Below are 23,366 nucleotides of genomic sequence, written 5' to 3' on the forward strand. Positions count from 1 at the left end.
GGTTGGTTCCATGTCTTAGCAATTGTGAATAGTGTTGTAATAAACATTGATGAGCAAGCACTTTTCCAATGAAGAATTCTTCTGTCCTTTGGGTAGATACAGAGGAGTGGGATTGCTGGATCATATGGTAGTTCTATTTGTAGAATTTTGAGGAATCTCCAAATTGTATTTATAGTTTTTTCATAATATGCATTTTCATAACTTTTTGAAGGCCCCTTGTGCATATACATACAAATTATATACATATTCATAATTATATATATGTATTTCTGAACTAAATTTTATTTCTCTTAAAATATTTTATTGCACATGAATGATAAGGATTTTCCTCATGTATTTTTATCCTTAGTTTCTACTGTAAATATAATTCATTATATTTTCTAACTGGTGCTTATTTTGTTAAATGCTTCCTTTTTTACTAATCATTATTGTATATTTATTATTTTTATTATATATTATATTTTTACTTATATTTCTTTTTTCATTTTTATTTTATTTTTTATGATGATTATTTATACATTCAATTGCTATACATAATTTGGATTGTAAAGAGATTTTACCCAGCATGATACACATCTCAGTCCAGTTGAGAATACAATACACATCCTCATCAACAGTTAACAAACCATACCTGTGTCCCACAGATATCTTGTCTCCTTATTTTCTCCTTAATTTCCTTTCCTGCACTCTTCCCCTCCCACACTCTCCTTCTACTTTGTCTCTAGCATCCACAACAATTGAAACCCATGTCTAGTTTTCCATAACATGCATTTTAATCAACTTTTTGAAGACCTTGCATAAACATGGTAGAGATAAGGGGTCTGAAGGAGTGGGAAGTAATGCCTCAAAGTTTTGACCTTTGGTGTCTGGGCTACTGGTAAATAGTGCTTAAAACTGAAAGAGGGATATTAGGGCAGGGCACATGCAAAAACATTATGTTTATCTGAGTGTTTATTGATTTTTCTAGGTCCATACACTTTGAAACAAATTATGTCAATAAAGTTGTCCTGGCCTATACAAACCAAGGTCAAACCAAGTTTCAAACATAGCAGAGGTATTTGATGTCTCCTTAAGACTTAGGAAAATTAATTATCCAGATCCTATTCAGAACTCCCAAATTCTTTGTCTACTGATCTCTTCCAGCCATTTTTGTTATCCAAAGACAATGAATCAGGAATGTCAATTATATATATGCATAATTAATAGGCAAGTCTAAAATAGTATAGTTGTAATATGATTACTTTGCTTATACTGAGTATGAAACTGTTTTGGTCACATGCTCTATACTGAATACATTTTAAAATAAGGAATATTAATATAGTTATATATAGAATTAAATGGAGAAATATGTATTCACAATTTTCTCTCTACTTCTAAATCTCCTCCCCAGAATCAAGTCAATAATATAATATGAACCCTTTTCTATGCTTTTACATGCATACATGTACATGTACCTATACATATTTATATATAGCTTTAACACAAACTTGATGATACTATATGTTTTCTAACTTTTTAAAGTTAAGGGATTTTAATTAAATTAAAATATTTAATTTAATTAAACATACAAATGTTTAATTTTTTCAGAGGATGCATTAGTTCACAGATAGAGAAAGTGAGAAGTCATTTTCTATGGGAATGGCCACACCACAATCCCTTCTCCTCCATTTTTTCCACCTCTCAGGATTTTGCACACACATACACACATGTCCAGTGCATTTTGCAAGCTGCAGGGTCTAGGACTTGAACCACACATTCAGCCATATGGGATCCATCCACCTTAACTACCATAATACTATTATATTTTTAAAATAGTTTGATTCTATTGAAATAATCATATAATTTGTGAATGACATTAAAAGACTTACTAATTTTGAAACATTCTAGCTTTTGCTTGATAAGCTTTATTTGCATATTATGCATTAATTATTTTAATACACTATTAAAACCAAATTGCTAATATTTTATTAAAATTTTTGGACATTTATATTTTTAAGGAAAATCATACTATGTATTTTTGTTTGCTTGTCTACTATTCACATTCAGTTTATTACCAGAATTATTATAGTTTCACAAAATGAATCAGAAAACTTTTTTGTCCTGAATATATATATATGTATATATATATATATATATATTCATATATATTATCTATCTTTCTATATCTATATCTGAATATATATTATATATAATATATATACTATCTATCTTTCTATATCTATATCTGTGTGTGTATATATATATATATATATAAATCATTAACCATTTTTTACAATTTTCATGATTTGGTCATTTTATGTTTTCTATCTTATCCAATTTTGAGTATTTTACTATGTACAACTTCATTTAATTTAGAGTATCACATTCATTAGCAAATATTTGTACAAAGAATTTTCTTGTAATTCTTGCTCACATTTAAAGAGTTCCGTATTTCTCTCATCATTTTCAATTTTTTTAAAAGAATTATTTTATTTAACTTTATAGAGTTTATAAAGAGTGAGATAGAGAGAAAGAGAGAGAGGGAAAGTGAAAAAAAGCAAGCCACCAAGTCCAGAACCTGAACTATGGTCAGCCATATGGGGGTCCAGTGCCTTTAACCACCACACCACCTGCTGGCTCCTCCATTTTTGTTTTTAATCTTGCTTGTTTCCCTCTCTTTTTGTCAAAATAGGACATGATGAGGTATTTCCATTTCCTCGACCTTTTCAAAGGATCACCTTTAGATTTATTGATATGCCAAACTAATATAAAAATATGTCCTCCTGTCTGGTCCTGTAGCTTAGCAGTGAAGTGCTGTGAAGAAGTCAGATCCCATATAACCAACCAGGGTTTGATTTCTGGCCTCAGTGGCTTGACAAATATGCTAGGAGCACGTGCTTGTGCCCAAGGTTTCAAGGAAATGGAGAACTGGAGGAAAAAAGATTGCAGCATGACCAGGCCTCATTGGGGGTTGCTTTCTTTTTCTCCCCCCATATATATATATGGCATATGATATATGGCATATGCCTATAAATAGATACATCTGTAATCTGTATGTATATCTGTATATATCTCCTCATACTATAGGAATATCAACATGAATTAATACATAAGCCATTAGAACATAATGGAAAAAAAATTTTTTTAAGAGAGAATTTTGCTATAGGGGGCACACACTTGCCAGAGAGACAGAGAGAGACAGAAAGTGAGAAATCACCCCCCCTCCCCCAGGGACGATGGCCATGCTGCAGTCTCTTCTCCATTCTCCTTGGGATTTTGGGCATGCACGCACTTGTGCTCGGTGTGAGTTTTAAACCACAAAGTTTGGGACTTGAACTGTGGTCGACTACATGTGAGTCCAGCAATGTAACTATTATGCCATCTTCTGGCATATATATATATTCTGGGATAATCCTTAACTTGCCTTAAAAATATCTTTTTTCTCAACACTTCTCTTTTCACTATTTTATTTTTGTTATTCTATTCAAATATTAAACAATTGTAGGTCTTGTTCAAAATCTTAACTTGAAGGGGACCAGCTGATGGCATAATAGTTACATCACTAGACTCCCAAATGGCCAACTGCGGTTTGAATCCTGTTCCCAGTGGCTTAAAACTCACGCCGGGTGTGCATGTATGCATACCCAAAATCCTGAGAGAAGACTGGAGGAGAAGGGATTGTGGCATGGCCATCCCCCTTGGAGGCTAATTTCTTGATTTCTATCTATCTGTCTCTTTTTCTCTCTCTGTCTCTCCAGCAAGCGTACATGCCTTATAACAAAAATCTCTCCATAACAACAACAACAAAAAATCTTAACTTTAAACATTCTTTGTTGTTGTTGTTGTTGTTGTTTTTTCCAGTGGAAGCAATAGTTGCATGACTCTTTCTGAAAATCATTGTATTTATTTTATTTATCTTAATTGTTCAGTGATCTGGACTGTCGTCTTTGTATTTAATTATCTAACTGCCAGTCATATTTATCTTGGCTCACACTGCGCATTTAAGAGGGAAGGAAATGGTGGATGAGCAGGTGGCATGGTGGTTAAGGTGCTGGACACTCCCACATGGCCAACTACAGTTTGAGTCCTGGACCTAGTGACTTATTTTCTCACTTTCCCTCTCTCTCTCTGTGTCTCTCCTTGGTCAAATTAAAAAAATATATATTCTAAAGAAAAAAAAAGAGGGGAGGAAAGGATTGCTGGAGAGAAGATGAGATGAGTATTTGTCTGGAGGTGGTGACAGTGTGCTTATTAGCTGGTGCCTTGCCATACCTCTGGCTCTCAGCATCTCTCCTCACTCACTAGGCCCATGAGCAAATACTACATGATGTCCACCATCTAGCAGGAGCTCAGCAGTAGCTGAAGAACGGCTAGATTGACATTCCCAATTAGACACCCAGACTGTGCCTCCAGCTCTCCTCCACTTCTCCACATTGATTTAGTTTGGAGCAGTCAAATTTCCTTTTGAATTTTATGCTGTGAATGTATCATTTTTTCTCTAGGGCTGACAAAATCTATTTTCTATGTTCCAGGAGTTGTGTAACACTTCTGGTCTCTAACATTACATTATTTTTGCTATTTTGTAATGGATTTGTAATTATCTTCTCAATGGTACTTCTGTTGTTTCTGCAGTTTGGGTGGGGAGATGGATGCCTGTGTTTGTTTTGACATATTAATTCAATTTTCCAATTACTTTATTTAATATACAAAAAATTTTCTATAAGCGAATCTGAAAACTGTAGGACACTTTGGACAATAAATCTCAATAGATAATAATAATAAAAGGATATTCACAATTGAAATGACTCTACAGTGCTGTGGAAATGTGCTGCTCAAGAGAAGCTGCATTCCAGGACCTGCAGATGGCATAACGGTTATGTTGCTGGACTCCCACAGAGTCAACCATGGTTCAAGTTCCAGACCCAGCAGCTTAAAACTCACGCTGGGCACATGTGTGCGCGTGCCCAAAATCCTGAGAGGAGAATGGAGGAGAAGGGATTGTGGCATGGCCATGCCCCCTGGGGGGTGATTTCTCATTTTCTGTCTCTCTATCTCTCTGGTGAGTGCAAATGCCCTATAGCAAAATCTTTAAAAAAAAAGAGAGAGAGAGAGAGAGAGAGAGAGAGAGAGAGACACAGAATCCCACATAGTAACCATTATTCAAATTTCCTGCCAGATCTGCTTAAACCCTGAAGGGCATGTATGATTCAGAATCCAACAGACTGTAGTACTAGAGGAAGCAGATCATGGCACTACTGGATGCTTTGCTCATTTCTCTCTCTTTCTCTCGCTTTCATGTGTATGTGTATACACTCTACCATGAATAAAAAAAGAAAATATTTTTACAAGAATACTTAAAATCAAGTCAGTCTGAGAAACCGCATGGGTTCGTTTTTACCTTAGACATTGTGAATTTGTCATGGCATCCTTAATAGTCTCTTTTCCTTGGCTTTACTTTTCTTACTTTCTAGAAATGCATTTCTCCTTGTATGTGAGTCACTTTCATGCCTCTCCCTCGTGAGAAAGTCCAAACCATGTAGTCCAGCCTCCTGCCCACTTTTGGTAAGGTGCTATGTGCTTCCAGCCTCTATTCTCTTACTCAGCCTTCTTGGCACTGCAGAGCTGTGGCTTTTCTGAGTCTGTCATGCATTGCCGCTCTCTCTGCTGGCAATCCTGCTCTACTGTTCACCTGTCTAGCCCCTCCTGGTTCTTCAGAACTGAGCTTACCTTTCCCTTGCCAGCAAGCCTTCCCCTATCCTCTCCCAACCTGGGTACTATGGCTGGTACATGCGTTTTCTCGTTCACCTCATCATACTGTCATACTCATCTTATCATGATGTAACTACATTTTCAGTTGTCTGAATTTACAACTAGGTCAGTTTGCTGAAGTCACAATGTCATATCAATTGCTATGATAAATTTCTCTTCTGGTGGATAATAAAGGCATATTGGCTAGCTAGATAAATGTATTTGTCAGTAAAGAATGAGTAAATGAGTGAATGTAATATGAGCTGTTTTAAATTCTCCTTAGAACAATATGAATTATAAATAAGTAGACAGAACTTTCCATTCTTCATGTTATGCAATGCTAACTCTGGGCCCTTGCTACAGGAGATCTGCAGGAGGTACTACAAGTGCTGCTGGAAGCCTCTGGAAGACTCCAACGTCCCTAAGTGCTTCTTCCCCAGGAATTGGGGATATGAAGTCAGTGATGCCAGAACAATTACAAGCAGGGGTAAGCAGGGCCCCACTATTGCTCCAGGGAACAACTCTTCATGGCCCAGATACGTTAACTGTAAAGCAGAAGCTGAAAGCTTCACTGTTTCTCTCTGTCTTTTTCTCCTCCCCAACTCCTAGGATTTTCTGTCAAGTTGAAAAGGTTTCCATCCCCATCTCTGTTTGGATATGATGTCAACAACACCCTCTTCACAGCTGAATATCAGACATCCAATCGCTTTCGTTTTAAGGTTGGTTTGGGAGTTACTGCTGAATACATCTCTGAAGAAACCAGCACCCCATTGTGGGGTTTACATTATTCTGCATTGTGCATTACACAGAGCTACTGAGCCAGGAGGTACCACTGTTCTCTGCAAGAACCTCCGGGTGATGGGCAAACTAAGTTTTATTTGATGGGGCGCATACGATTGGGTGATATTTTTTCACAATCAGTAACCATGGGTCAAAATTTAGAAGCTATTGTCATGGGGCTTTTTGATAGTGACACTTTTCTGGAGCTCTACAGGGAAGTGGTCTAATCTGGAGGTGTTCCTCCTGTTTTTTCTCCTGACAGATCACTGATGACAATAACAAACGCTATGAAGTTCCCCTTACAATTAAGTCGGGTAACGAGACTGCGGATACCTCCAATTTGAACTATGACATAGAGGTCATTGATAAACCCTTCAGCCTCAAAATAATGAGGAGAAGCAACAGAAGAGTCTTGTGAGTTTTCCATCACTCTTTATTCACCTTTCAGTTTATAGTCCCAGTGTCACTCAATCTGACCTACCGAGGGAGACAGTGAAAGAAGTTCGACTTGGGAAAATGTTTGAACCTCATAAAATGTCAAAGCTTTTATTTGAAATGATTAACTCTGATAATATGTCCTGACTGTAGAGCAAAAAATACTAAACTATTATTTGCTAAGTTATAGACTACCTATATACAGAAATATGCTTGAGGTTTACATATATTATAAAATAAGGAGTTTTATTATTTTAATTATCATTTGTACCATAACTTAAATGTCACTCCAGATTATTTCCTGTGACTATTTCCATCTAGCACCTAACAGTCATTTGCACTTAATCACAAATGACACTGGAGAAAATATAAGTATTGATGCCAATACACCTATACCCAAAGGCTGGCATCAGCAAATCCCCAGTGAGCTCTGTGCCATTTGGCAAAGCACCTCACTGCATTAGCATTTTTCCTTGTCCATGAAAAGGAAATCAAATTACCCACTGTTGCTGGACATAATAAAATCATGATTATAAATCATGGAGAGTCATACCTGACATGAAATAGATGCAAAAATCATGGAAACTCATACTTGACATGCAATGTATCACAGCAAACATGAGGCCACACCTGTTCTCTTCCCTGTTATCCATCCTAAGTTCCACCTATCCCTAGTGTTCTGTTCGAGACTCAGAACTTGATTCCCTAGGAAGACCTTCAAAAATCACATGAACATGGATGATGATGTCTGAAACAACTGATGTCTAAGTGTTATCTTCCCATGGCCCAGGTTGGACACGGGCATTGGACCTCTTCTGTATGCTCAGCAGTACTTGCAACTGTCTTTCCGACTGCCCAGCACCAATGTGTATGGGCTGGGGGAACACGTGCACCAGCAGTACCTCCACAACATGACCTGGAAGACCTGGCCCATCTTCACCCGTGATGCCACCCCCACAGAGGTGAGGCTTCCTTCTTCCTACTTACTGCTCACAGCAAGGAATGCCTTCCTTCCATTCCTGAAAGTGGCCTATGGAGATATGGCTATGTGTTATTCTGCTCAATTTACCTGTGTTTGTATTGAGAAATATTTATTTATTTATTTATTTCACCATAGGACACATGTACTTGCTGGAGAGAGACAGAGAGATAGTGGGAGGGAAAGTGAGAAATCACCCCTCCAGTGAGGATAATCATACTGCAATCCCTTTTTCTCCATGATCCTCTTGGGATTTGGGGCATTCATGCACATGCCCCGAGTATAATTTTCAAGCTGCCCACTCCAAGACTTGAACTGTACTTGATCATGTGGGAGTCCAGTGCCTTAAGCAGCACACCACCTGCTGGTATCTGAGGAATATTTATTCTTGAAAAGAAATTATTTATTGGGGATCAGCAGTTAGTGTATTGGCTATGTCGCTGGGCTCCCATGTTGTCGACTGCGGTTCGAGTCCCGGACCCAGTGGCTTAAACTCACTCCAGGCACGTGTGCGTGCGTGCCCAAGATCCCAAGAGGAGAATGGAGAAGGGATTGTGGTGTGGCCATCCCCCCTGGGGGGTGATTTCTCGCTTTCTGTCTCTCTGTCTCTATCTGTCTGGCGAGCACACAAGCCCTATAGCAAAAACCTCTCCAAAAAAAAAAAAATTATTTATTCCATGAGTGAGAGAGAACAAGAAAGTGACAGAGAGAAACAGAAGCACCAACAAAGTCTTGATGACATGATCCATCCCCAGCTTCAGCCAGCTACAGATCATGGGCACACACATACCCCGTGTACTCTGGGAGGTCTCTGTAAGTGAACCAAAACCTTCCCAAGTGGATCAGTTCACAGAGTGTTGCATTTAGCTGCTGCACCACCATGTGGCCCCTGAGAAATACTTGCTTTTGAAGTTTATGAACTCACAAATAGAAACAGGAATTTCTGAAAATTTTAACTTTCAATAGAAAATATAACTTATAATTATATTAAAGCCTAGTATATTTTATAAAATAATTCTGCAAAATAACTATGCCTGGCTTTAATAACTGAGTAAGTTTCCAGAGGAGAGCTGCAGCAGGGTCCATTTTCAATGAACTTTGTGTACTAGAAATGCCTCTTTTGACAGCTTTTATGCGATTCTAGCTCTTTGTTAATCAAAGAGCGTTTCAGAGATAGCAGTAATGAGATCAGCAGATGGCAAAATGGTTATGTCGCTGAACTCTAGGTAGTTGACCTCAGTTCGAGTTCCGGATCAGGTGGCTTAAAACTCATGCCGGTTGCATGTGTGTACATTCCCCAAATCCAAGAGAATGAAGGAGAAGGGATTGCGGCATGGCCATCCTCTGGGGCGGGGGTGTGTGGGGGGGCAGAGGTGAGTGCACATGAGTGCACATGCCCTATAGAAAAAAATCTCTCTAAGAAAAAAAGACAGCAGTGATGCAACATTTAGAAGATTATTAGAAATGCAGGATCTCGGGCCATAGTCCAGAGCCAATAAATCAGTCTTCATTTTAACAAGATACACAGGTGAATCGCGTGGATGTCAAAGACTAGAAGAGCTGTTCTAGACCTGGGCCTCTCAACTTGTCTGGGTGAAGGACCAGTAGCTTTTGTTGCTGTTAATACAACCTGGGCAATAAATTTATAAAGGACAATTAAACTACCAGGAAAATGAAATAAATATAAACCAAAGAGATACCAGATACAAACCCAAATGTTAAGTTAAATAGACAGAATAAGCTATAAAATAGTTCGCTTTAAAATAGTTAGCTTTTAGTTAGCTATAAAATAGTTCCTAACCTTACTCTTCATTTTTGTATTTATTTTGTTGTTGGTTGATAGCAAAGGGTTTGGGGAGGAACCAGTATTCATATAATACTTAGGTTTGTAGAGCATATCTTGAAGTCTCCATTGTGCTGATGATGTTCTTTAAGTCTGTGCATGAGCTTCAGGGTAAAGTATGGTGCAAGCGAGGGGTGGGGCTGATGTTTTGCCCTTCATGTTCTGCAGGAGATGAACAAAACCAAGTAGCATGTTAACTTGTAGCCCACCTACCAGTATCTGATGCAAAGAAGGGTGCATACTTATTGAACTGAACAAAAGAGAAAAAAGCAAGACCAAACTTTTGGTCAGGACTCTGGTAAATGGAAGACTAAGCATCATATTAAATTTGACTTCCTACAGTAAATTCTTTTTAAAAAATTTTAATTTTATTTATCATTATTATTTTCCAGTTTCATCAGGGGGAGACAGAGAGAGAGAAAAAGTAAGAAAGCAAGCCACTAGGTCTGGGAATCAAACTGTGGTCGGCCATGTGGGAGTCCAGCACCTTTAACCACCTTGCCTGGCAGCTCGTACAGTTGAATTCTTAAACTGTATAGTAACAGATTATACTAACTGCCTCCTCTCTCCTTCCCACCATTCCTCCCTTCCTACCTTTTTCTATTCTCTCCTCTCCCCCCTCTTTTCTTCCCTTCAAAATACTAAAATTTTAGTATGTATTCTACCCAAGCATTGATGCTACACATCTTCCTGGCTATACATCAAAATCTAGCCTGGGTACATTTTTGTTTCTATTTTGCACATTATACTGATTCTCTTCTTCTCTCCTTTTGGAATTTACTATTGTCAATACTATTGTCCTATACCAGAGGGTAAGATCATGACACTTTCACAAAAGGAACTTCTGTAAACCTTTGTGCACGTTATCAATTCAGTATCTTTTATTCTTACGGTGCAGTAACCTCTTTATTTCAGAGTTTATCACAGCCTTGCAACAGGGTCAATATCATTTTCTAAAAACTTTTTTACTACCTAAGTATTACATGTATGTAGAAGGATGAGAAAACACAGTTAGGCATAAAGACATTAAAAATTACGCACAAGACTATCATCTTCTAACACGTTGGTATATGTCACTGCAAATATTTCCCAATTAGAAAAATAACTGGACTGAGGTATAATTTATATACCACAACATTCACCTGTTTTAAGTGTACAAGTCACTTAATTCTAACACATTTACTGAGTTGTGCAATCATCATCATAATCCAGATTTATAACATTTTCATCACCTCAATAGGATCATTCCTCATGCCCTTCTTTAATTCTTTTTTTGGAGAGGTTTTTTTTTTTTTTTTTTTTTTCTTTTTTTCTATAGGGCGTGTGCGCTGACCAGAAAGACAGAGAGAGACAGAGAGACAGAAAGTGAGAAATCACCCCCTAGGGGGTATGGCTACACTGCAATCCCTTCTCCTCCTCCATTCTCCTCTCAGGATCCTGGGCATGCATGCACACGTGCTCGGCGTGAGTTTAAGCCTCCGGGTCTGGGACTTGAACCACGGTCAACTACATAGGAGTCCAGCAACATAGCCATTACACTAACTGCTGGTCCCCCTCATGCCCTTTTAAACTTAAACCTATTCTTACCCCAGCACCCACTCCCATTGCAGGCAAACTACATTCTGTCTTTTTTTTATAGACATATATTTTATTTCAATTTCTTTCATACTTTCAATCACATATGTCACTTAGCTTGTAAGGTGAATATTCCAACACGAATACCTTTCTTACCAGTCCAGTTGGGAATGCTAAACACATTATCTTCAACAGATAATAACCCATTTCTTTGTCCCATAAATGTCTTGCCTCTCTGTTTTTCTCCTTAATGTCTTTTCTCAGACTGTCCTCCTTCTCCCAGCCTCTTCCCACACCGTATCTGGTATCTATAACCATTTTCTCTGTTTCCATATCCTCTAGTCTTTCAGTTTCAGCCATAGAGTGCGAACAGTTGGTATATTTTAAGTGGAGACATCCAGTGTTTCTCCTTCATAGCCTGGCTTGCTTCACTCAGCAATAAGTCGTCCACATTCATCCTTTTTTTTTTTTCTCAAAAGCCAGGGTCTTGTTTTTTATGGCTAAGTAGTATTCCATAGAGTATATGTGCCACACTTTTTCAATCCATTCCTCTGTTCATGACCATTTGGGTTGGTTCCATGTCTAGGCAATTGTGAATAATACTGCATAAACATCGATGTGCAAGCACTGTTCTGACTAAGCATGCTTCTGTCCTTATACATTCTGTCTTACCACAATTTGACTTTTCCAGACATTTCATATAAATTTCATAAAACTGAACCATGCAAAACAACATATGGTCTTTTGTGTCTGTTGCTTTCACTTAGCAAAGCAGTTTTTGAGGTTTACTCATGTTGTAGCATGTATCAGTATTTTATTTCTTGCTATTGCTGACTAGTATTCTATTGCATGGATACACCATATTTTGTTTATCTATTTGTCAGTGGATGATACCATTTCAATGCTCCTTAGGTATAGTACTAAACTATACCAAGTGTTGACAAAGTACATGTTATACACAGCTCTTGATTTTTTTTCGGGTGAATAAGATTTTTAACATAATACTATGACTTCTTTCTTTTCTGCTGGTAGGATATGATTAATCTGTATGGAGCTCATACATTCTTCTTGTGCCTTGAAGACACCAGTGGCTTTTCTTTTGGAGTTTTTCTAATGAACAGTAATGCCATGGGTAAGCAGCATATTTTTATCTTCTAAGTGTAGAAATATGTTTTGGGGTACTGCTTTTATAAAAAGTCACTTTTATGGTGAGACTGCTGTTTGACAGAAGGTGTGTTGAAGCAACAATATTTTTGTTGAAACTGGAATCTAAAAGTGGATTAACCTGTCTATAAATCCAGTTCATACTTAAAGATATATTCTTTGAAAACTGCTTAAGGTGTTGATATATATATATATATATATATATATATATATATATATATATATATAGGACATGTGAGCTCATTGGAAAAAAAGACAGAGACAGAGAGAGAAAAAGTGAGAAATCATCCCCCATGGGGGAATGGGCATGCCTCATTCCCTTCTCCTCCAGTCTCCTCTCGGGATTTTGTGCACGCACACACATGCGCTTGGCGTGAGTTTTAAGCTGCTGGGTTTGAGACTCAAATCGTGGCTGACTATGTAGGAGTCCAGTGACATAACCATTATGTCATCTGCTGGTCCCACTCATTCAACTTTTTAATAAACACACCTCTAATAAAAGGAATGTGTAATTTTCATTCCTTTCTAAACGAGACAAACTGATTTGGATCATGCAGCTATTCCCGTTTTAGAGAAGAGTATATTTTCAGCCATAAGACTCTCAGAACTCTCATTTTAATCTTTTCAGAGGTCACCCTCCAGCCTGCTCCTGCGATCACTTACCGCACGATTGGAGGCATTCTTGACTTCTATGTATTTCTCGGGAACACTCCAGAACAAGTGGTTCAGGAATACCTGGAGGTATCGCTTTGCATTTATTTATTCCTATTATCACATACATTCATTTTAAACTAAGAGAAAAATGAAAGGCTTTAGTAAACATCTATGGCTTATAAGTGTTGGGACTGTAGAGGTTTTCATTTATTCTTTGTTGATTCTGATGACATTTATTGGGCACTTTCTTAATTTCAAAGAGTCACTGTGCAAAGCTTGAGAAATGCAAAAATAAATCAGATACCATCTTCCTTTCAAGAAACTCAGTCCATCCATGTAGGAGCAATCATTCCAAAGGCCTAAGGCAACAGATCAGCAAGGCTTATGTAGTCTCTCAATAAATAAAAATTCAGCGAAAAGGAACTACGTGAAAGAAACTTTGCTAGCTGTTTATATTTGGTTCAAACTACAGGAATGGCAGGAACTTTAGACACTTCCTACTTCACAGATGATAAAACTCAGACACAGAAAGATAAAGTGATTCATTTAAGATGACACATAAAGGCGTGTGAAAAGTGACCCCAGATGCCAGTGAATGTAGAATCAGATAGAAATACGACACAGCCCAAAATAATACCAGTACGAAACACTTTGTAATAAGAACCATTGGTGAGGTATGAGTCAACTGTATGGGAATGAAGAAATGCAAGAGAAAGAACCCTCACGTTGGAAGGCAGAAGCTCTGAGAAAGATGCGACCCAGGCTTCTCGCTAAATCTTTCTCAGAGTGTTGACTTAAGCAGCTTGGAAAACTGATGTTAGACATTCGCTCCTAACATGATCAGTCCTATTCCTTTATCCTTAGCACAAAGCACTCTCTAATAGATGTTTATTCCTTTAGGCTCTGGGAGGGCAGGATGTATGTGTTTTCTTTGTGTGCCACTTTATTCCAAGTGCCTACATCAGCCTTGCCTCAGCATAAACACTCAGAAAGTACTTACTATAAGGAATTTTACTGTTTCCCCCTTCTGCCCCTCCCCCAGATGACACCATGACCCAAGCATTTTCGGCAAAACCTTTTGTTTTCTGATGTTGCAGTTGTGAATTCATTTAGGCACTTGGGCGTAAATTGTCAGATTTCCCACATTACCCTAGGAAATAACTTTTGGTTCTGACATTTTTAAATCTAGGGACGTTACAGAAAATGAAATGGAGCTGATGTTTCCAGTGTTGGGGATGGCGCTACAAACAGTATTTATTCCAAAAGCTTAGATACTTCTTGACATCTCTTTTCAGCTTATTGGACGACCATTTTTGCCTTCCTACTGGAGTCTTGGGTTCCAGCTTAGTCGCAGGGATTATGGTGGCATCGATGGATTGAAAGAAGTTGTGAGCAGAACTCGTAAAGCTGGAATCCCATATGTAAGTTGGGACTTCTTTTATGCATTAAGTATTAAGGGGAAACTTTAGATATATTGGTATATAGGAAAATAGACAGGCATGCATGATAAATTACCTATCTAATTTAAAGACAGTACATAGTTTATGTAGTCATATAGCTATGGCTTTGAATTCTAGATCTCTTTCTTCATAGCTCTTTGTAGAACCGGGCTACTTAAGTACCATCTCCAAGGCGTGGTTCACACCTTTATAAAATGAGAATATAATACTTTGTGAGTTGGTAGAAGGGAATATCCTATATTATGCATGTGAAGGATGTAGTACTGAAGATGAACTCCATCAAAGTTCACGGGTATATTATAGGAGAAAGAAACACCTAGAGAACATGATTAATAAGAGCTGATGATTACAACAATGACTTAGAGTAAATGAGTTTCTCATAGTAACATAATCTCCTTCCAGGTTTTGCATATTCTAATTTTAAAGCTCTATGTTTACAAAGAGTTTATGATATTCAATGTTCACTATTAAATCAAAAGATTATTATTATATTTATAATATTCGATATGCTCCTCTAGGAGACGTATAACATGCAGTTAATGAAGTTATTGAAATGACTTACTCTGGACTAGCTCTTTGAAACTTAGAAGTTTTGAGGCAAGAATATGTGTGTTAGCATGCGAAGCAAGGTTGAACAGGTGTAAATCACGTCACCCTGATCTCAGAATTCCTCAACTCTGTCTTAGAGTCACAGTGAGGGCAGGGAAGGTGATTGATTTTTCCTGTGAGAAAACTGATGCTCATTATGTTCTTTTGGTGTTAACAGAAAACTGATTATATACTTAATTTTACTCTTGTGACTTATCTGCAGATACCAATTTCAAAAAGAATCAAACTAAAAATTGCCACACCTTTATTATTTCACAAAGAGCTGTACATTCATGGTTAGCCCTCATTTATTACTATTTTGTAAATGAGAAAATGGAGGCTGTATGGTTAATAACTTTTCCAGAGTCATACAATTAGATAAGTGTCAGAACTAGTATTCGAATCCCTTTCTTTTGACTTTGCATGTGTTGGTTCCCCTCTATTCTCCTGCCTCTAGTGGGGAGGGCTCCTTTGAAGTTGCTTGATCAGAAACAAATGAACCTTTCTCCCATGGACTTGGTTCTTCCCTATATGTGGCTGTGGAAGATACCAGGTCCCAATGACTGCTCAGTATGAGAACAGATGTGCTACATTGGGCAACAATTTTTTAGGTCTGTAAGCTAGAGTCATGCTTACATGACTACATGAGGAATGCTTTGAAGACTCTTGCATGTCTTTAAGGAATGGGGTAGGTTGAGATAAAGGGCCTATCTTCTAATCTCCAAATCTCCAATCAGTCCTCACCTACTCATGCACATGATTTTGGGAAATGTCACTTAACTTCCTCAGATTTCAATCTTGTCACTAAGGGTAATACCTGCACCTCATAGGTTGGTGTGCAGATGGAAGAAATAATGTATGTGTGAGAATTTGGCTCATGAAAGCTCTATCCCTCTGACATATTGCTGTGTTGACTCTAGTAGTGTTTTTGTTTTGTTTTATTTTTTTAGTTTTGCTATAAGCATGTGTACTTACCAGAGAGAGAGAGAGAGAGAAAGTAAGAAATCAACTCTTTGGGGGGATGGCCACACCACAAACCCTTCTCCTCTAGTCTCCTCTTGGAATTTTGGACATGGACTGACACATGCCCAGTGTGGTTTTTAAGCCGCTAGGTTCGAGACTTGAACACACAGTTGGCCATGTGGGATTCAGCTGTCTTAACCTACATGGCACCTGCTGGCCTGACTCTACCAGGTTTATAGGGAAAAGGTTTTCCCTGTCTGTTTATTCTAGCTTGATGTTTGGGGTCTAAGCATGAGATTATAACATTATTAATATATTCATTCCAACAAACATTGAAAGAGCACTTGCTTTATGTCTAGCATCCAAGCTGTCAAGTTGCAGAAATGAAAAAGATGTAGTTCCTTCCCTAATAGCTAATGGTGTGCATCTGTTATGTCAAGGAGGTAAACCTGTAACCTAAGAGTGGCCGCATCTTTTAAGTAGGGCTTACTTACCTCTAGGCAATCGCTGAGTCCTGGAAGTTCTAGATTCACATGAGAATATGGCTTCTATTTTAACGTCAAGAACTAGAACTATAGTACTTCCTGTCAGCTGGGTATTTCCTGGGTTTTCGCTGATCAATGTCTTCTAGGATGTCCAGTATTCTGACATAGACTATATGGATGGAAAGAAGGATTTTACTTTAAACAACGCTTACCTTGATCTCCCAGCTTTTGCCGAAGAATTACATGACAAAGGACAGAAGTATGTCATTATCTTGGTATGTTTACCTACCCTGCTGCCTTATTCTTGTCTCTCAAAGTGCAAAATAAATGTACAATAATAAGATCTATAATGTATTTCTTTTTTTTCCTTTTTTTTTTTTAGCATCCTGGCATCTCTAATACTTCTGGGTACCAACCCTATCAGAATGGCAACACAAAGAGAGTATGGATCTTGGATGGCAATGGCTTTGCTGTTGGAGAGGTAATTTCTCAAGAAAATCAGAGTGAATTGCAGTCGTTTGGAGACATTTGTACTTTTGGCATGAAGATGGGTGAAAGACAAGTTATAATATCATTACCGTTTTCATGACTTTAGGGGTTTCTTTCATTATTATAAGCCAGTAAATGTAATAATGGCATGATTAAAATGCCGAAGGACTAAAAAAGCTACCTATTGATCTTGTAATACTACAGATAATTGAGAAGTGGTATCTAAATATGAAATTCAGTTAAGGTCTTTCTGCTTCTAAGTGTCTCTTCCATAAAATAATACATTTAACTATGATCATGTAACAAGATGCTCATAATTTAATATGGAACCTGGATCAGGTAATATATATTTAATTTACACAAAACTTAAAAATAGAACCCAGTTGGGACCAGCAGATAGTGCAATGGTTATGTTGTTGGGCTCCCACATAATCTGCAGTGGTTCGAGTCCCGTACTCAGTGACTTGAGGCTCATGCTCGGTGTGTATATGTGAGTGCCTAAAATCCAGAGAGGAGAATGGAGGAGAAGGGATTGTGGGAAATCACCCCAGGGGTGATTTCTTACTTTCTATCTTTACCTCTCCAATGAGTGCACATGCCCTGTAGCAAAAATCTCTCTCTCTAAAAAAAAAAAAATTAAACAACAACAAAAAAATTAAACCCAGCCTTGATAATAAGGTAGCAGTTTTGGCATTGGAATAGGCTGAGTGCCTAGTTTCAGGACACTTAAGCTTCTGAAAACATTTTAAATCAAATCACACATGTGAACTTCTATTTAAAAAACAACAAAACTCCAGATGATTGGATTATGTGAGATTAGCTAAATTTGATAATTAATTAAAAACTCTGAATCTTCCTGTGACTGAAATTCTTATTGCTCCTGGGCAGTTTACTTTGCTGAATGGTCTTTACAGAGTTACTAATGGGACCTTACCTAATTCTGCTCATTTAATTCTTCTCATTGACTTTGTATACAATGTTTGCCTCTATTTACTTTCTTTATGATTGATTCTAATTTTTCATGAAGCAGTAGAGTATTTTCTTTTTTCTCCAAACCAAGTCTTTGCTTTTATTATTTTAAGATGAGTTTTTGAAATATTCGACCCATATTAATAGGCCATAGTCAAATAAAAGTTATTTGAGTTATCTAAAAATTATCCATACTTGTGAGTCATTTCAATTTTGCTCCTATTTGGGTGGTGTTTAATAAAGAATCTCTGTATAATTACAAGAATTTAATTAGGTGTTATCTCCATTGACCAATAAAAACTATGAATTAATTAATTAAGGTTGGTAGCAGAGATCACAGTGTGGATATTGGTAGGGGTTTATTATTAAATGCATTTGGTTAGAATGAAATTTGCTAGGCGTGGTCTGGGTTGAATGTTTCTGTAGGTGATTGCTTTACCAATCCACCTTTTTACTGAAATTCAAAATTATCTCTAATTAATCCATGGTGCCCATCATCTAAAACAAAGGACCAGAAACTCAGTTCATTTAAAGTGAAAATTTCAACTCCCATCTCAATTTGCAAGAATTCTCTGCATTTTGTGTGTATATGTGTGTGTGAATATATATATATATATATATATTCATTATGTTGTCTGAGAATTCACTTTTCCTTAAATTGCAACTTATCAATTTGTTGAAAAATGAGGAAGAATGTTGCATAAAGTTTGTGTCCTATTCAGAATTTTTAATAATTTTTTTGTGCTTTCTGTGGAAGATGTTTACATCTATTCTTTGATAGACATAGATAAGAAAGGGAGACAAGATAATAAATATTTAACCCTAGTAGGAAGTAAAGAAGTACAAACTTCATTTAACCATTTATAAAATATTATTCATTCATATGTAAAAAATCTCTAAATATTTATAACAAAAATTGTTTAAAGTGGGTTTAATGTAAATTTTTAAATTTTATTTTTTAAAGAATTATTTTATTGGGACCAGCAGTTGGCATAATGGCTATGTCGCTGAACTCCCATGTAACTGACCGCGTTTTGAGTCCTGGACCCGGTGGCTTAAACTCACGCCAGGTGCATGTGCGTGCCCAAGATCCTAAGAGGAGAATGGAGGAGAAGGGATTGCGGAGTGGCCATCCCCCCTGGGGGGTGATTTCTCTCTTTCTGTCTCTCTGTCTCTCTCTGTCTTTCTGGCGAGCGCACGCGCCCTCCAAAAAAAAAAAAAACAACAACAAATTATTTATTTAAGTTTATTTTTTTTTTGTTTTAATTTGACCAGAGAGGGACAGAGTGAGAGAGAGAAAGAGAGAGGGAAAGGGAGAAAGCAAGTCACCAGGTCTGAGACTCAAACTATGGTTAGCCATGTGGGCATCAAGTGCCATATGGTTCTCTTATGTACATTGTACCATATGGTTATCTTAAAATAATACGTATGTTTTAAAATAATATATATGTTTAATTAACAGCACATTAGCTCAGTGGTAACACAATGCTCTGAAGAGGGTGGGTTGTGATGTGAAGACCCTACTGAGGGTAACTCTGAGTTTTTTTCTCTCATAGAAAAAATAAATAAGCTTATCTTTCTCTTTTTAAACAATATATAGATTTACCAATATTTTAAACAATTTGTCTCTTGGTTGGCTTGACATAAAGAAATGCTTTTTTTTTTTTCATTGAAAAGACCATAGGATGACTTTTCATCTATCATATCAGTTGTTTTTCATTTTCTTCTCCCCACCCTCTTTGGTTCTTTCCTTTTATTTGGCTGTTTAATTTTTGTTGGCGAAATAATAAATTTTGATTTTAGAATAATAAGCAACATGGGATTTCTAGTAGAAGAATAATGACCAGTAAGAAACAAGTAAGTGAACTAACAAACTAATTGCCAGAGTTTTGCTTTGTTCTCTAGGGATATCCTGGACCAACAGTTTTCCCTGATTATAGCAATGATGAATGCATTCAGTGGTGGAAGGAGGAGCTCACTAAATTTCATACAGAGTTAGCATTTGATGGAGTGTGGATTGTAAGTTTATTCCAGAATCATATTTCCCTTGGAAACGGATACACCAAATTTTTAGATAAAATTTGACCCTGATTTGTAACAAAATAGTTTGCATGACATAGTGGTATTGAAAACTCTTTTACTTAAAGCTAAGTATATATATGGTGAGTTAGGCCCTTGAAAATTCTAGATTCTTGGACCATCAGATGGCATACTAGTTACATCACTGGACTCCCATGTAGTTGACTGCAGTTCAAGTCCTGGACCCGGTGGCTTAAAATTCGTTGGGTGCATGTGCATGTGTGCCCAAGATCCCTAGAAGAGAATGGAGAAGATGGGATTGTGGCGTGGCCATCCCGCCGGGGTCGGGGAGTGACTTCTCAGTTTCTGTCTTTCTGTCTCTGTCTGTCTTTCTGGCAAGTGCATGCAGCATATAGCAAAGATCTCTCTCAAAAACAAACAAACAAACCCTGGATTCTTAATCTGGCTCTGTCACCAACTGATTATTTCATTTTTAAAGAGTCCTTTAATTTTTCACGGCCTCAACTTTTCCTCCATTAATTGCTTTCCCGCTTAAGAATACTGCTTCATTGGGACCAACAGTTGGCATTATGGCTATGTTGCTGGACTCCCATGTAGTCGACCACGGTTCGAGTCCCGGACCGGGTCACTTGAACTCACGCCAGGCATGTGTCTGTGCATGCCTAAGATCCCAAGAGGAGAATAGACAGAAGGGATTGCGGAATGGTCAAACCCCCCGGGGGGGTGATTTCTCACTTTCTGTTTCACTGTCTCTCTCTTTCTGGCAAGCACACATGCCCTGTAGCAAAAACCTCTCAAAAAAAAAAAAAAAAAAGAATACTGTTTTATTAACAGCTATGATCATTATTATTTATAGCATTGATTCACAAAAATTTGAAGCCAATCATTAAACAATAATTTAAGAGGATTTTGAGTTCTTATGAGAGGAAGAGGGAAATTTTTTGAAATCAAAAAGGTATTTTGGTTTGTTAGCAAGATTAGACTTACTTATTTTTAATTATTTTTAAAGGAATAGATTTGACCTCAATTATATTCTGTTATTGTTGCTCAGTGGGATACAAGACACGAAATTTATAAAATATAAATGTTACTCTATCTTGGGTTCTTTCAAACAATACTAAAACAGTAACATCAACAATAAAATGTTCACAATTTATAAGCCAAGAATTAGCCTTTGAAATATTTATATTTTTTATCCATAAAACAATATTTTAATAACAATATACCTGTTTCTGAACTTGTTTTTTATACATTCAATCACTGTATATCATTACAAAATGCAAAATGAATTTTCCCAGCATGAATATACTATATATTAGTCCAGTTAAAGATATTATTATACATGCTATCATCAATAGATAATTTTCTATTTTAGTGTCCCTTAAATGTTTTCCTTCTTTCTTTTTCCACTTGAAATATTTCAATTAAAATCAGTTTATTAAAAGGTAAAATGTGTCTAATGTCTTTAGAACTGAAATGTACCTTAGATATAATTAAATCCAATGACTTAATTTTACAAAAGATCAAAGACCAAGAAATATTAGGGAGGTTATTCAAAATCTAAAATCCAGTTAATAGGAGACCCTAGATATCCTGGTTATTCTTTCTTTTTTTCCTTCTTTTTTTTTGGAGAGGTTTTTGCCTTTGATTGCAGTGCTCACCAGAGAGAGAGAGAGAGAGACAGATAGTGAAAGGGAAAGTGAGAAATCATCCTCCGGGAGTATAGCCATGCCACGATCCTTTCTCCTCCCAGAATCTCAGACACATAAGTGCATGTGCCCAACATAAGCTTCAAGCCACTGAGCCCAGAATTTAAACTGTAGTTGGACATGTGAGAGTTCAGTGAGATAACCACTATGGCATCTGCTTGCCCTGTCATTCTGGCTTCAACATTTCTGAACAGCTAATTGTCTGTAACATTTTTCGTTTTGTGTGTTGTGTCTTTAAAGGAAATGGATGAACTATCTAGCTTTCGTCAACGTCCTGGTCCTGAGTGTGAATCAAACAGCTTGAACTTTCCTCCCTTCACTCCTAGTAAGTTTTCATCTGTTTACTAATAATGTGGACTATGAGACATGTTTTAACAGTTAAATCTCAATAATACTCAGTATGAAGAGCAATTTCACTGCTCTCTCCAAGGGAATCTCAAATGTCCTGACTACTCTGTGAGTGGAGTTTGTTGCATTGCTTGGTCTCTGATAACCTTTTTGCTCCCATAATCCAAGGGCGAGCATGTGAGAATTACTCTGTCTGCCTACCTCCCCTATCTGTCCTTCCACTTTGGCGGTCCAAATCTTTTCATCCTGTTCGCTTCCATCCAAAACCCTTAAATAGTTTAATTTTGAGCTCCATGATAATTTCAGATTACTTTGAGGTAAAAACTACTTTACATTGAGTACATCTGTGATTTTGTCAATTTTTTTCTTTATCTCTCTCTCTTCCTTTCTCCCTTTATCTTTCTTTCTCTATCTACTTCCTTTCCACCTTTTCTCTTTTCCTTTTTGTTTCTCTTTTCCTTTATCTCTCTCCTCCTCCCTTCCTGTTTTCCTTTCTTCCCCATTTTCTTCTTTCCTCCTTCTTTCCTTTGCAACAGTTCAACTCATCAATGGTTCTTTAAATATTTCATTTATAGGTCCCATTTGTAGCCACAGTTGATTTTCCAGTCACTGATTTTAAAAGAATGTGTGTGTGGTGTGTGCACATGTGTACATGTGTTTGTAATGCATAGTTGTGTAGAATACACATGCTTTAGAAGCAAACCCCAATATCTCAATGGACTAATACAATAAAACTTTATTTTTTGCTCATATTATACTCCAGTGAGGAGCTTGAATCCAAGCAGTGACTCAGAGATCTAGTTTTATCCATTGTCTGATTCTCCGATTTCAGAAGCCTTAGTTTTCCAGCTTCATGGGCGAAGGTGACAGAGGAAAGAGGAGGGAATTTTGCGGGCAGGCCTGGAAGTAGGATGTATCCAATCTGCCCACATTCCTTTTCCAGAATCTTGTCACATAGCTTCAACTTAACTTCAAGGGAAGGAATCATTTTCAAGTACAATCTTCTCATACTCCCAGAAGTAAAACCCCAACTGAAGGGCTCCTGGAAAGTCTGTGCCAGCTTATTCTGGTTTTCCACTTTAATTATACCACTCGTACCATGGGTTAGCTATATTTTTCTTTTAAACTTATTTTGGTCACTTAAGGAAAGTTTTTGTT

General features: G+C 37.2%; 1 protein-coding gene across 1 annotated transcript in view; it reads left to right on the forward strand.

The window, feature by feature from the left end:
• Positions 1 to 23,366, forward strand: part of LOC102480355 (putative maltase-glucoamylase 2) — a 121,027-nt gene that overhangs the window by 14,802 nt on the left and 82,859 nt on the right. Inside the window, exons 4-14 of the mRNA XM_014586457.1 lie at positions 6,091 to 6,214; positions 6,337 to 6,446; positions 6,770 to 6,921; positions 7,733 to 7,904; positions 12,372 to 12,471; positions 13,132 to 13,244; positions 14,453 to 14,578; positions 16,800 to 16,928; positions 17,036 to 17,134; positions 20,017 to 20,130; positions 22,101 to 22,185. Coding sequence (XP_014441943.1) covers positions 6,091 to 6,214; positions 6,337 to 6,446; positions 6,770 to 6,921; positions 7,733 to 7,904; positions 12,372 to 12,471; positions 13,132 to 13,244; positions 14,453 to 14,578; positions 16,800 to 16,928; positions 17,036 to 17,134; positions 20,017 to 20,130; positions 22,101 to 22,185 — 1,324 coding nt within the window. The remainder of the gene's footprint in view (positions 1 to 6,090; positions 6,215 to 6,336; positions 6,447 to 6,769; positions 6,922 to 7,732; positions 7,905 to 12,371; positions 12,472 to 13,131; positions 13,245 to 14,452; positions 14,579 to 16,799; positions 16,929 to 17,035; positions 17,135 to 20,016; positions 20,131 to 22,100; positions 22,186 to 23,366) is intronic.

Source organism: Tupaia chinensis, unplaced genomic scaffold, assembly GCF_000334495.1.
Source record: "Tupaia chinensis unplaced genomic scaffold, TupChi_1.0 Scaffold000140_1, whole genome shotgun sequence".
Lineage (NCBI taxonomy): Eukaryota > Metazoa > Chordata > Mammalia > Scandentia > Tupaiidae > Tupaia > Tupaia belangeri.